Raw genomic sequence first — 12,084 nt, forward strand, 5'->3', positions numbered from 1 at the left:
GTACTTGATGCATTAATTTTTCCTTGATAATTAAACCGTTTATTTTCGTCAATACAAGAAATTTGGATTATAAAATTACCGTAAAAATGTGACTGTTATTACCGTAAAAATGTGACTGTTATAGTTCTCATATTGGCCTGGTCGAAAAAAAAGGCTTTTAGAGCGGACCCCAAGAAATGCGGTCCACTCAGTTTTTGAAGCAGAGAATCAGGAAGTATTGCTTTAATGCGTGCTGCCTATGTACAGGAAACGTTCTCCATCGGTAAGAGGTTGGTAAGAGGTTGGTATCGTTCTGTATCGGTACTCGTATAAGACGAAGTGTATTACGTACTAAAGTGATTTACAGCGTGATTTTCGGTTTCCCCAATGTATACCGGTATGTACATTTTTTTCCTGGTTGAAATAAATCTAGAATTTCATTAGGGTTAAATTATACTGAAATTCTGATATTTAATCCCATGATTACTGCCAATTTATCCGGTATAAAGACATCCATTTTTTTTTTGAAATTCTGATACTGCTGGTCGCGCACGTACAAATTATGCAGATAAGTGCATTTACGGATATATGACTACTAGTAGATCTCTTGGTACCCTTGGCCTTCCATAATTACATATCTTGGTCCAGTTCACCGAATCCAGGTCTCTTTCCCCTCGAAGAAATCAAACGAAATAGGTAATTTCAGCCTGAATTTGAACGTCTTATTGTGCTTGCATTAATATTAATCGACAATTTCTCCTAATCCGAGTATTAATCGTGCACGACAGTAAACTAAAAGAAAATTGAAAATCTGTACAACGGTACACAGTCGCGAGGCGAGCAATTCAACAACTGCAGAGAGACATAATTTATTTCATGACAAGAAAAGGTGAGTGAATTATTCGTGTTAAAATATACAGTAATAGAATTTGTTAGAATTTCCTTGCCGCGGTAAATTCAGTGACCAGTATGTGTTCAAGAGGGAACGCTCGTTTGGTTTGGGCGGGATTGCCGAGGGACAGCGGCCCGAGGAGGGCGCCCCGCGGCAGGGCGTTGAGGAGGCCGGGGGGCGGCGGCGGGGGAGGAGGGGGCGGGGCGCCGCTGGCATTGACGCCGGCGTCCAGCAGGTTGCGGCGCAGATTCAGCGGCACATCCTGCGGCGAGTTGAAGATCCACAGCCGGTCGCCGATCAACATGGGCCGCGAGCCGCTTAATCCCAGCGAGCTGTAGTACTGCTGCGCCATCGACTCCAGATCGTTGGCGAATTTGCGCTTCCATTTCGTTCGCCGATTCCTGTAACGGCGAACACCGGCCAATTTTACATGGAATTTGAGGAAAAACAGACTGGTAGAAATAATTTATTTATAGTAGCTGTCATTTGAAATTAAATTTAATTGCGCTTTGGAAAAAAAATAATTACAAAGAAAATTGCCGGTTTGTAGATAAAGACTGACGAAATTGTATACCGGAGTCCAAGTATTTTAATTTGTTATCCATTTACAGTAATTCTGATTCGTTTTCATTAAGGTTAATTAAAAAATTTACGCCGGCTGCAGGTTAAAGTTGACGACAGAATTATCGGGATCGAAATTTATTTTCTTCGCTTACCAGTTTAATTTAGTTTGAATTCCGTTATATGAAAGAAAACTCTGAAGAATTACTTACGAACTGTGAATAAAAATGGAAACAAACAGGTTGAAAATTAAATTGAATAAGCAGTTGAAGTTAACAAGCCTTATTAAATTTAAGTTCGTTTCTTAGCTTTCTTTGATTTCAAATATTCATTTAGTTAAATTGCACAGGCTTAAACTACCCTGGATTTCTTTAGAAAACCCAGAAACAAAATCTAAAATGTTTTTAAAACTGATGAAAAATTTAAAAAAATTAAAAGTTTATATTAAAATTCAGGAGACATACTTGCTGCTGTACTTTTAAAAATAGGACAAATTCAGTGCACTTGCAGTCAATATTGCCCGACTTACTGGTACCAGACTTTGAGCTGCTGTTGCGACAATCCCAGCAGTTTGGACAGCTCCACGCGTTTGGCCACGGACAGATACTTGTTCCGCTCGAACTCCGTCTCCAGGGTCTTAATCTGCAGCGCCGTAAAGGCCGTCCGCGGCCGCTTCCGGCGCTGCTCACTGTCCGACGCCGACGGCTCACTGTGCCGCGACAGCCGCGACCCGGCCCCCTCCCGGCCGCCCTCCGCTACGGGGTCCTCCGCCTCCATGGACGGGGTCGCTGCAAAAGGCGCAAAATCATACCAGGTCATCATCGTTTACCTTTACATTAAACGGCCGTTTAAGCAGAGCCCGTAGAAATAAATTCGATCAATAAAACGAAAGCACCGGCAATTTATCCAGAGGTGGATATTAATTCCCTGATTTACGGAGAGGAGCAGAGTGAGCGCTGTCGAGTGATATTGGTTAGCAGCGCGGCTATTATTCATTATGGCGTTAATGATGAGCGCGGTTGCAGCGCTGCACGCTCCACTTAGCCGGTATACAGTGCCGCGCGCTCTAAATGTTCCAATTAAAAGGCACACACGAATACCTTCGCTGCGGTTTAACCGCACTGCACCAGCCCCCGCAGATGCGCAAGGAGCTGACACACTTAAACATCACCAACATCCACTTCGCCGACTAATTGTATCGTTATAGCGCGCGATGACGTCAGCTGCCAGCGTTTTCAGTGGCGGTACAACGAACGATGACGGGATACATTTCCCGGTGTACTGAGAGATTTTAAAGAGTTGGTCGGTTTGGCAAGTGGGATGCATAGAGTACGCAGTAATAACTGCAGAAAATAAATTACCGCTGTATGCTGTATTTACTGTTATAATATGTAGTTCTTACAGTGAGACGTACTGGAAAAGGTCAAGGCTATGATAGCCTATATGGCGAGATTGCGATGTCTGCTGTACAGCAGTATTCGGCATCAGCAATATAGACTATCGATACAGTTTATTAAGGGAAGTGGGCCAGTACATGGTACCAAATTCGTGTACATGCACGAAAACTTTTACTTCCGCGCACTCGCAAACACTTTTTTGTTTCGGTTTGTGACATTCTGTAGCCAGAAGATTTGTATACACTGGCGAGAAGACCGTTTGTGCGCGCAACATCCGGTTCGGGAGTTATGGCTGTTAGAAAATTCCAAAAAGTTTAAACGCATTCAGGTGTACCAAAAGTCTCATTATTGACCGATCTCCTTCAAATTTTGCATGTAAATGCACATAACCACGGAGAACGTTTTTACACCGATCCACTGTTCTAGCATGTTTTTTCAACTTTTAAAATGAATTTCAAAAATTTTGAAATTTATTTTAAAATTTGAAAAAAATCATGGAAGTCTGGATCGGTGTAAAAACGATCTTCATGGTTATGTGCATTTACCTGAAAAATGTGAAGGAGATCGGTCCATAATGAGACTTTTGGTACACCTGAACGCATTTACACTTTTTGGAATTTTCTAACAGCCATAACTCCCGAACCGGATGTTGCGCGCACAAACGGTTTTCACGCCAGTATATACAAGTCTTTTGGCTACAAAACGTCATAAACCGAAACAAAAATGTTTTTGGGAGTGCGCGAAAGCGAAAGCTTTTGTGCATGTACACGAATTTGGTACCGTGTACCGGCCCACTTCCCTTAAGGGAAGTGACCCGGTGGCCGGTACCTGATACCAGATTCGTGTACTGTACTTGTACACACACGAAAACTTCACTTTTGCGCACTCCCAAACGCTCTTTTGCTTTGTATATTAACATTCTGTAGCCAGATGACTTGTATACATAAGCGTGAAAACCGTTTGTACTCGCAACACCCGGCTCGGAAGTTACGGCTGTAAGAAAGTTCCAAAGTTTAAATACGTACATTCGGTTGTACCAAAAGTTTTATTATGGACCGATCTTCTTTAAGTTTTGTACATAAATGCACGCAAGTATGGAGATCGTATTTACACTGAACCAGCGTTCCACCAGTTCTTCAAATTTTAGAATAGATTTTTAAAATTTTTACATTTATTTTAAAATTTGAAAAAGATACCGGAACTGAGGTTCGGTGTAGAAACGATCTTCCTGCATGTGCTCGTTTACATGCAGAATTTAAAGGTTTACATGCAAAAAATTCTCGGTCCATATAATGAGACTTTTGGCACACCTGAATGCATTTAGGTAAACTTTTCGGAATTTTTTCACACCCGTAACTCCCGAACCGGACGTTGCACTCACAAATAAACGGTTTTAATACCTGTTTATACACAACATCTGGCTACAGAATGTCATAAAAAGGCACAAAAGTGTTTTTGGGACTGCGTGAAAAGTGAAAGTCTGGTGAATGTACATGACTTTGATACCATGTACCACGCGCAAAGTTGTAGTAATTAAAATGACTCAAATTTAACCATCATTCAAGAACATTCAAACCATTAGCGTGAATTGTGATTGTAGGGCGTACATTCATGTACCCTAAACAGCCGCTGCAAATTCTTCTGATTATTGCTACCGTGTTATACATAAAAATTAACTGTGTACGATTTCTACACAACTTTGTGCAAGTTGGCTTAAAAATGGACGACCTTGTGTTTTTTACAACCAAACGTAATCAGACAGCGATCGTTTATCGAGGATATTATCTGAACTCCTGAAGGATGAACAGCATCTCTACGAAGGACTAATACAGCAACACCGACGCGGTATCGATATTTCTGCGGTCAATCTTCGTAGGCAATTGTATCTGGACATCGCAACTAATATCTTCCTAACTACTTTCCAGCTAAAGGACGGCAACATTACGGAAATGGAGTTTGTCCCAGTTGACACACACGTTAGCTAATTTTGAATAGTTTCGGGTCAGTTGGAAACTTGGAATCATAACTTTAGCAGCACTAACTAAGTCATAAGAAACCCTAGTCATAAGCGAATTGCTGACAATTGTTGACCCTAGTCATAAGTAAATTGTTGAAAAATGAATGTTGATGAATGAATGATTACTGTAACAAGTGAAACAAGTATATAAAATAATGGTGTGCGGGAAAGGTTCGTGAGTCGCCTATGTTCCGCCGGTTAGTGAATCGACCGGTCATTTGCGTAAACTGAATAGCGAAAAATACAACGGGCCATTCTATTTTTAAAGCCATTGTTGCGCACTATTCTTCGTGAATCGCCCGTCTGAACCGTTTAATTTTCCTAGCGCGGATAAATGCCTTTCAGGCCCACAAAGCTATCGGATTTCGCGGACATCGTTAATACTGTAAACATGTTTTATGCGCATCTACGCAGCAGGAAAGTGTCTTTTGTTCCTAAGGTTTTCTACCGACAAAATAACGAACGCCTAGCTAATTTGCAAAACGGTATCAATCCGCTCATGAGTATTAGGTACTATTAAGAATTTGCTTGTTTAGTGACACTTTGCATGTCTGACGAGGGAATTAACGTAAATAAACGAGGAAAGAAACCATCAGAATATTTTTTTTTTCAAGAAAACGACGCCATCGATCGGGCCTGTCAAAGACTTCGATGGCATTAATAAAGACATTGCATAGATTTCTTCAAAATCTTTATGAGCGAAAACAAACGCACATCTTTAACAGGCATTTAGTTGCCTTAAAAAATAATAACTTACGCGACGGTGATAACCTTTGCGCGCGCGTCCCGGCGGAGGGATGCCCACCCGTATCGTGGCGCTGCAGGAGGAAATCAATGGAGAACTTGGACTGGGAATAGTCCACGGGACACTCCGGCTTCTCCGCGGACATGACGCCGAATTATCGAGATTACTCACGGCCGTTTACAGAGTCACCAGAACCAGTTAATCGCTGACGGGGTAATGTAATATTATCCTCTAAATGAACGATATCATTGACATTTGTACCCGGCTAATATTGAGAATGATACTAACCGGCATCGACACAATATCGCGCAACAGACAATCCATTTTACACAAGCGATATTATTTGCGAACCCATCATTCGCCGATCAATGCTCTGAATGCCGTGTCGTTACGCAGCACACCGCCTCATTTGACGCAACCCCCAGTAAAAGTTGTATGGCGTGGGCGGGGCCAACCGTCGTTGGCCAATGCAAATAGCCGACGCGTACATTTGATTTACGTTCATTTGATATAATTATTATATCGCAATTTACATATTTGATATCGCTTGTATTCGAAAACATAACTGTTATTTTTATTCGCTGCAATTTTATTATTATTTTATTTATTATCCGGCGTTTGCACAATGTTTTTTATTAAATTTAGTATATAACAAACAAAAATATTTTTTTATTTTAAAACAGTAAAAGAGATTATAGTTATTTAGGTGGTTTGAATAATCGCTGGTTTGTAGTTGGAAAAGAGGACACGGAAATTAATGATGGTTGGCACTGTGTCCAGCTGCTTTTAAGCAGCGCCGTTAATTGATCGATTAATAAGGGATAAAAGACGCGATAGAAAGATGCCGTGGCAGATCTGTTTTCGCGGCTCATTAGGAGATGCCAGTGATGCCAGTGGATGCGGCTACACACTGACGAATCTGTCTGTCTGTCTCGCTGTCTCTGACCAACGCGGGACAGAGACAGAGAGGAGAGAGAGAGACGGCAGTATGTGACAGTTGACGCTATTTATACGTCGCTGAGTGTGACGGTTACGGGCCATTGGCAAAGTGGCCAATATGCGTGCTGCACTGGCTAAAGCGGCCATTGCGGCTTTAATAACCATCAACAAACTATGCACAAGCAAATTAAAGCCCTCATTAGCCAAACACAACTGTTTATGCAGCCACGGCGCAAACTGCAACTAAACGCTTAATCATCCAACGTTCTGCTGCAGTTGCTGGCGTTTTCACGATTTTATGTGCGCTATATTTGATTCTAAAAACATGACCTTTGGATGATTAAATGCCTTTATGAACCGAAAATATCTGTTTTTTTTATACTTTATTTTTTTTTCGTTAGATTAAAGTTGGAAAAGCTCGAAAAATGGACGTCAGAAAAATAAATTCCACTGCCAATATTATTTTTAAAATTTTATACGTCACAATTTCGCGAGATAAAATGCGGGAAAACTAGGTAAAGATTTTTTCGCGTATATTGCATTAATCTATATAGATTAAATTGAATTTGCTGGTAGTATGAAAATTAGTCGTAAATACGTGCTCGTATAACGTAAATTATCCGTGCCTATTCGATATTTCTTTACGTCTCAAATTTGCGAAACGAACTAAAGAAAATAGGATAAAAATTGTTACGTGTGTAAAAAATCAAAGTGAATCTAATTTTGCCGACAGTAACGGTGTTTTTTGCAATAAACCGAAGAAAATAAATTTTGCTGGCAAAATATTAAGCCACAAAATTCTGTACGTCACCATTTCGCGAAATAAATTACGGGAAAAACAGGATAAAAATTACTCCATGTATAATGCATTCAATTTTCAGCGCATGTGATCCTTTATTGCAACAAGAGAGGAAAAAGCAGGAATCATTGGCGGTCGGTGCGCACGCAACGGCCATTATGAAATGGAAGTGATCTGCGATGAAATAATCATTAAATTAAAACCGGCATGGAGATGGCCGGAATCAATCAAAATGCCGGTAAGAGCGCGGTAGAGAGAGTGACACACAGAGAAGGGCCAAATTTTAATAACATTCCCGCTACAACTGACAGGAAGAATGAATGTGTTGTCCCGCTTTTTCCCCGGCCGGCGCGTAATGCGCAATTACCTGTGTCGATGGTCGAAGTGAACCGGCCGATAAATAGACAATTTTTCTCTGCTGGCGCATCCATCACAACGGACGACGACAACAATCCACTTAACTGTCGAATACGCTTTAATCACTCCATATCCATCAGTTGGCGTTTAATCAGCTCCCTAATCGGCCCATTCATCCCGCGCTGCGTATGATATCGTCCCCATTATCGGGAAGCATTTAAGTAGGCCTGACAATGCGCTGCGGTCTACTGAGAGTGCCGGGTGTTGTGTGTGTGGGATAATCGAGCAAATCACGGATAAACCGCTAAGTGCCGTCAACACATCCGCAATAAACACACGCGTATACAACGGTTAATTTGATTACCGGCTCGTTATCTCGGCCTGCCTTCTTCCGGAGCCAGTTATATTGTTATTAACTGCTTTGTCGGTTGATCGTTAGTACAGGTTATTGGTTTTACGGCGCTTAGCGCAGTCAGAGCAAAATAAAAAAACTACCCAATACGAGAGTCAAAAATTCAGACTTGGAGAATTACGTAATTGTGATTCGGTTTTCTAATTAAATGAATACACAAGCAAACAGATACAAATACTGAATGCATAACAGAAAGACGTAAGTAAGAACTAAATAATAACATTTCAATATATTTCCTCTTAACTTTTATCGTTGCTTCGGAATGTGCATCAGCGGTAAAATCGCAATAATGGCCAGAATACTGTCACATCACGCCGAAAGCTGCAAACCAAACTAATTTAACACATCATGTTCGTTTGATTTGTTTTCTTATCGAATTTAATTTTTGTGTGATAGAAAAATTCACAGAATAATTAAAAATACTAAATAAATTATTTTGGGCTTTGCTGTTACGTTTTTTTTGTTTTGATAAATGCGTGCCTTGCATTTTGTATTCACCTGACAACTTAAGCACAAGATTTGATTATTTAACCGTCTTGTACAGGGTAAGGTAGGTTTTATTGTGATTTTAGTGTTAATTTATTTTTCCTGCGGGAACGGTTCGCTTAAACGCCGCGAAATGGAGCGTTAAGTTTATTTAGCAAAGTTTTGAATTTCATAGTTTGTAGTCGGTGTGTCAGTCCGAGTGTAAAACTGTCAATCGGCATCGGCGTCTGCAGTTCATCAGCGCGCGATGGGCCCAACATGCCAAAACATTCCACGGCGCATACTTTTCCCGGTTTATATTTAAACACACTCACGACACAGTGCAATATACCGCTTAATCCGCCGTACAACACACACACATCGTCCCGTGGCTAAATATTGCTAATGATGCTCTCAAATGTCCATCGATTAATCCGATTTTCACCATTTGCTCCATGTATCATCCTATACACAGCGGTGACCTTTACGAACAACCGCTTTACTCGGCTTTCTGGGCGTCGGAGGCTTGGGGCGTGGTCAGCGTGGCCTTGGGCACGAAGGGCGTGGGGCGGAGGTAGAGTTTGTACTGGATGTGCGGGAAGTAGCCGGAGCCGACGAGACTGCTGATCTCCTCCAGTTCGGCTTTGCGGTGGCGCTCCATGGAGCGCCAGTCGGTTGTGGGGTACACGGCGTTGATGGCCGTGGTGATGATGTGGCTGTCGGTGAGACAGGTCTCCAGGGTCTTCAGTTTGGGCGGGGCCGGTTTGTGGACGGGCTGGACGTCCGGGAGGGACATGATGCGGCAGGATATTTCGTAGGCCTCCTGGAGTTTTCTGATAACATTAAAAAAATACCAAGTAATTACAAATTAAAGGTGAAAATATTACAGTACGTTAAAATCAGAAAAACAGATTAATGAAAAGTAATCCAAAAATAAGAAATAAAACAGTATAAATAGGATTTGACAAAATAAAAACTACATAAAAACTGATAAAAGAAAACCATAAGTACTGTAAAACAAAACAAGAAATAAAAAAGGCACTTCATGTCGGCGGCAAAAATAAAAAAATAAAATTACTGACAAGAATACTAAATGAAACTGCGTAAAGAAACGTGCAAAATTAAAATTGTGACTAAAAATAATAAATCAAAGTACCCAATAAACCGATGTCAATACTAAAGTTGATAAAAATTAGTAAAAATTGTAATAACTATCTTTATTTGAAATAAAAGTATCAAAAGTGATAGTAAATTGACCCCAAATAATATATAAATAATAAAAGATAAGTAATAAATAAATTGGTTAATAATTAGCCCCTAATTAACCCTTAATTAGAAAATTGCTTAAATTGCTTAAATTAAGCCTTAATTTGAAATCAGTTTAATGTATAAAAAAATTATTGACTGACACCACAAGATGAATGTATTCCTTAATATCCGCTTTGCGGTTCTCCAGATCCTGCTGGCGCTCGCACTGCAACGCCTGCACCTTTTCCTCCAGTTGCTTCTTCTCCTCTTCCAGTTTCCGGGTTTCTTCATCCAGTTTCGCTACTTTACTTTCCGTTGCCTGTCACACAATCCCCTCGGTTCAGCAGAAGACTGTTTTATCGGGTACAGCGCATACCTGATCCAGTCGACTATGGAACTGCTCTGCCTCGGCACGCAGCGTCTGCAGATCATCCAGCGTCTGTCGGGTACACTCAATGATGGCCGTCTGGCGTTCCATGTCCGCGGCAAAATGCTCGAGATCATTATACTGTAAAGGTCATCGTATAAACAATGTTTGTGTAGACAAGCGGTGATTTCGGCTCATGAATTTCATAAAGGTCAACACAATGTAGTTCAATTATTCCTATTACCAATAAATAACTAATTAACTAATTAATTAACTAATAATTAATTTTTATTAAATAATAAATTATTTATTTTAATTTAATGCGCATGCTTACTTGGTTTGCTTACGCCGGTGATGTGCTTCAGCAGGTCCAAGAAGAAGGCCTCATACGGGCGCAGTACTCTCCAGCGTTGACGTAGATCGTGGCGATAACGAATGGCAGTTGCCTGCTCCGCTTGAAGCCTGATGGTTGAGAAGGATTGCTATTGGTTGCGGTAGAATCAATTACGTACAGAAAGATGCGTGCGCGTACTCGTGGGAGCGCTGCTGATACGCGGCCGTCAGACGCTGATCGTCCTCCTCCCGTTTCCGGTTATGCTCGATCCAGTGATCATTCAACTGCGTGAAAGATTCCTCCCGTTCAAGACACTCAAGGCATTCGCGACGGTATACAGCTTACCTGTATGAAATGCGAGAAATCCTTCATGGCCGTCATCAGCGCCTGGTTCTTGCGCACCGAATCCTGCTTGCGCTTCAGACAGCGGTCCATTTCGGCGGCAAAGCCGTCCTTGACACTCTTCAGCGCCTCGTCCACCTCGCCGGCCATGCGCTCGGCCTCGATGAGGCGGGTAGCGCGCAGGATGTGGTCCTCATTCGTCACGGGTTTCCGTCTGGCAGAAAAGCGTGAATTTCGTCAACACAACTGTAATTGTGGCAAGTAAGCGTAAATTCCGTCCATACAATTCTATCTTTGTACAGAATTTTGCTTACTAAACGACAGTACGTCAAAAGGTCACGGTCGGTACCTACACATAGTTAGACTGGCGTTTGATGTGGCCCAACACGAATTCGGGGTTATTCCGGGCGGCCTTGCGCGCTGCGTCGGAGGCGCGAATGACCTTTGGAAGGTTGCTCTTTCGTGGAGAGCCAGTGATCAACTCCGTCAAAGAGGGAGCAGTATCCCGCGGCGGGATAAAGGTGGGGGCTGTGGCATGCAGGGTCTCCGCGATCTGCTGAGGGCGGGGCTTCAGCGGCGCTGCACGCGAAGACATGGTACATACCCAGCGTATGCCAAATAAAATTCTCACTGTATATCACGTTTCTAAAGCATGAGGATTCGCTGCGATGCTCGCTGCACGTCTCAATCCCAAAAAATCGATGGTGCAAATAACAAATCTGTTAAAACTCCCGAAACTGCGCAATCAAGGTTTTCAAGGACGAACGGTTCATAAGTGCTGTATGAAGATAACAATTTTATTACGCAAGTTATAAAATTTAATATCGGCTATTATAACTTCTTGTTTTATTAATGTTATGATAATAATAACTCATCATCAATTTTTTGATTACTGTACTATGTATTATAATTATTATAATTAATATTCATTGCAGTAATATACGTGCTTGTCCAAAATGTGTTAAGACACTCACAGTGTCTTGCATATTGTGACGAAAAAGACAGTTATCTAATATCGCTGTGATACGTGTGTACGGGTGGGTTGCTCAGCAACCGGAAACGAGCGGAAATATGTCTTCCTGTAAACTGCAGTCGCCACTTTTTTGCCGCCCAGGGCGGTTGCCGTATAAACGCCTACCGATCGTGGTGTGCTTCTTATGTTTCCATAATAAGGAAACAAGAATAGAATCCCGAACAATCCGAGTAGAATTCCCGAAGCCCAGCAAATAT

The 12,084-nt window shown here is 41.7% G+C and overlaps 2 protein-coding genes across 3 annotated transcripts; both read right to left on the reverse strand.

Moving 5' to 3' along the window:
- Positions 1 to 911: 911 nt before the first annotated feature.
- On the reverse strand, positions 912 to 5,851 carry LOC129587946 (barH-like 1 homeobox protein). Its single transcript, XM_055481923.1, has 3 exons — positions 5,604 to 5,851; positions 1,962 to 2,220; positions 912 to 1,272 (listed from the first exon to the last, which is right to left on the reverse strand). Exons 1-3 carry the CDS (start codon positions 5,734 to 5,736, stop codon positions 912 to 914), a joined length of 753 nt encoding a protein of 250 aa, XP_055337898.1. The 5' UTR covers positions 5,737 to 5,851.
- Positions 5,852 to 8,725: 2,874 nt separating this feature from the next.
- LOC129587982 (coiled-coil domain-containing protein 42 homolog) lies at positions 8,726 to 12,073 on the reverse strand. Of its 2 annotated transcripts, none has more exons than XM_055481969.1 (7): positions 11,208 to 12,071; positions 10,858 to 11,068; positions 10,711 to 10,796; positions 10,526 to 10,640; positions 10,188 to 10,319; positions 9,973 to 10,130; positions 8,726 to 9,396 (listed from the first exon to the last, which is right to left on the reverse strand). In XM_055481969.1, exons 1-7 carry the CDS (start codon positions 11,447 to 11,449, stop codon positions 9,063 to 9,065), a joined length of 1,278 nt encoding a protein of 425 aa, XP_055337944.1. In that variant the 5' UTR covers positions 11,450 to 12,071; the 3' UTR covers positions 8,726 to 9,062. The 2 variants fall into 2 exon arrangements, with proteins under 2 accessions (XP_055337944.1, XP_055337945.1); XM_055481970.1 differs by having other exon boundaries at positions 9,173 to 9,386; positions 11,208 to 12,073.
- Between the last annotated feature and the right edge of the window lie 11 nt (positions 12,074 to 12,084).

The sequence above is a fragment of the Paramacrobiotus metropolitanus genome, unplaced genomic scaffold (assembly GCF_019649055.1).
Source record: "Paramacrobiotus metropolitanus isolate TYO unplaced genomic scaffold, Prichtersi_v1.0 Parri_scaffold0000027, whole genome shotgun sequence".
In the NCBI taxonomy this organism is placed as follows: domain Eukaryota; kingdom Metazoa; phylum Tardigrada; class Eutardigrada; order Parachela; family Macrobiotidae; genus Paramacrobiotus; species Paramacrobiotus metropolitanus.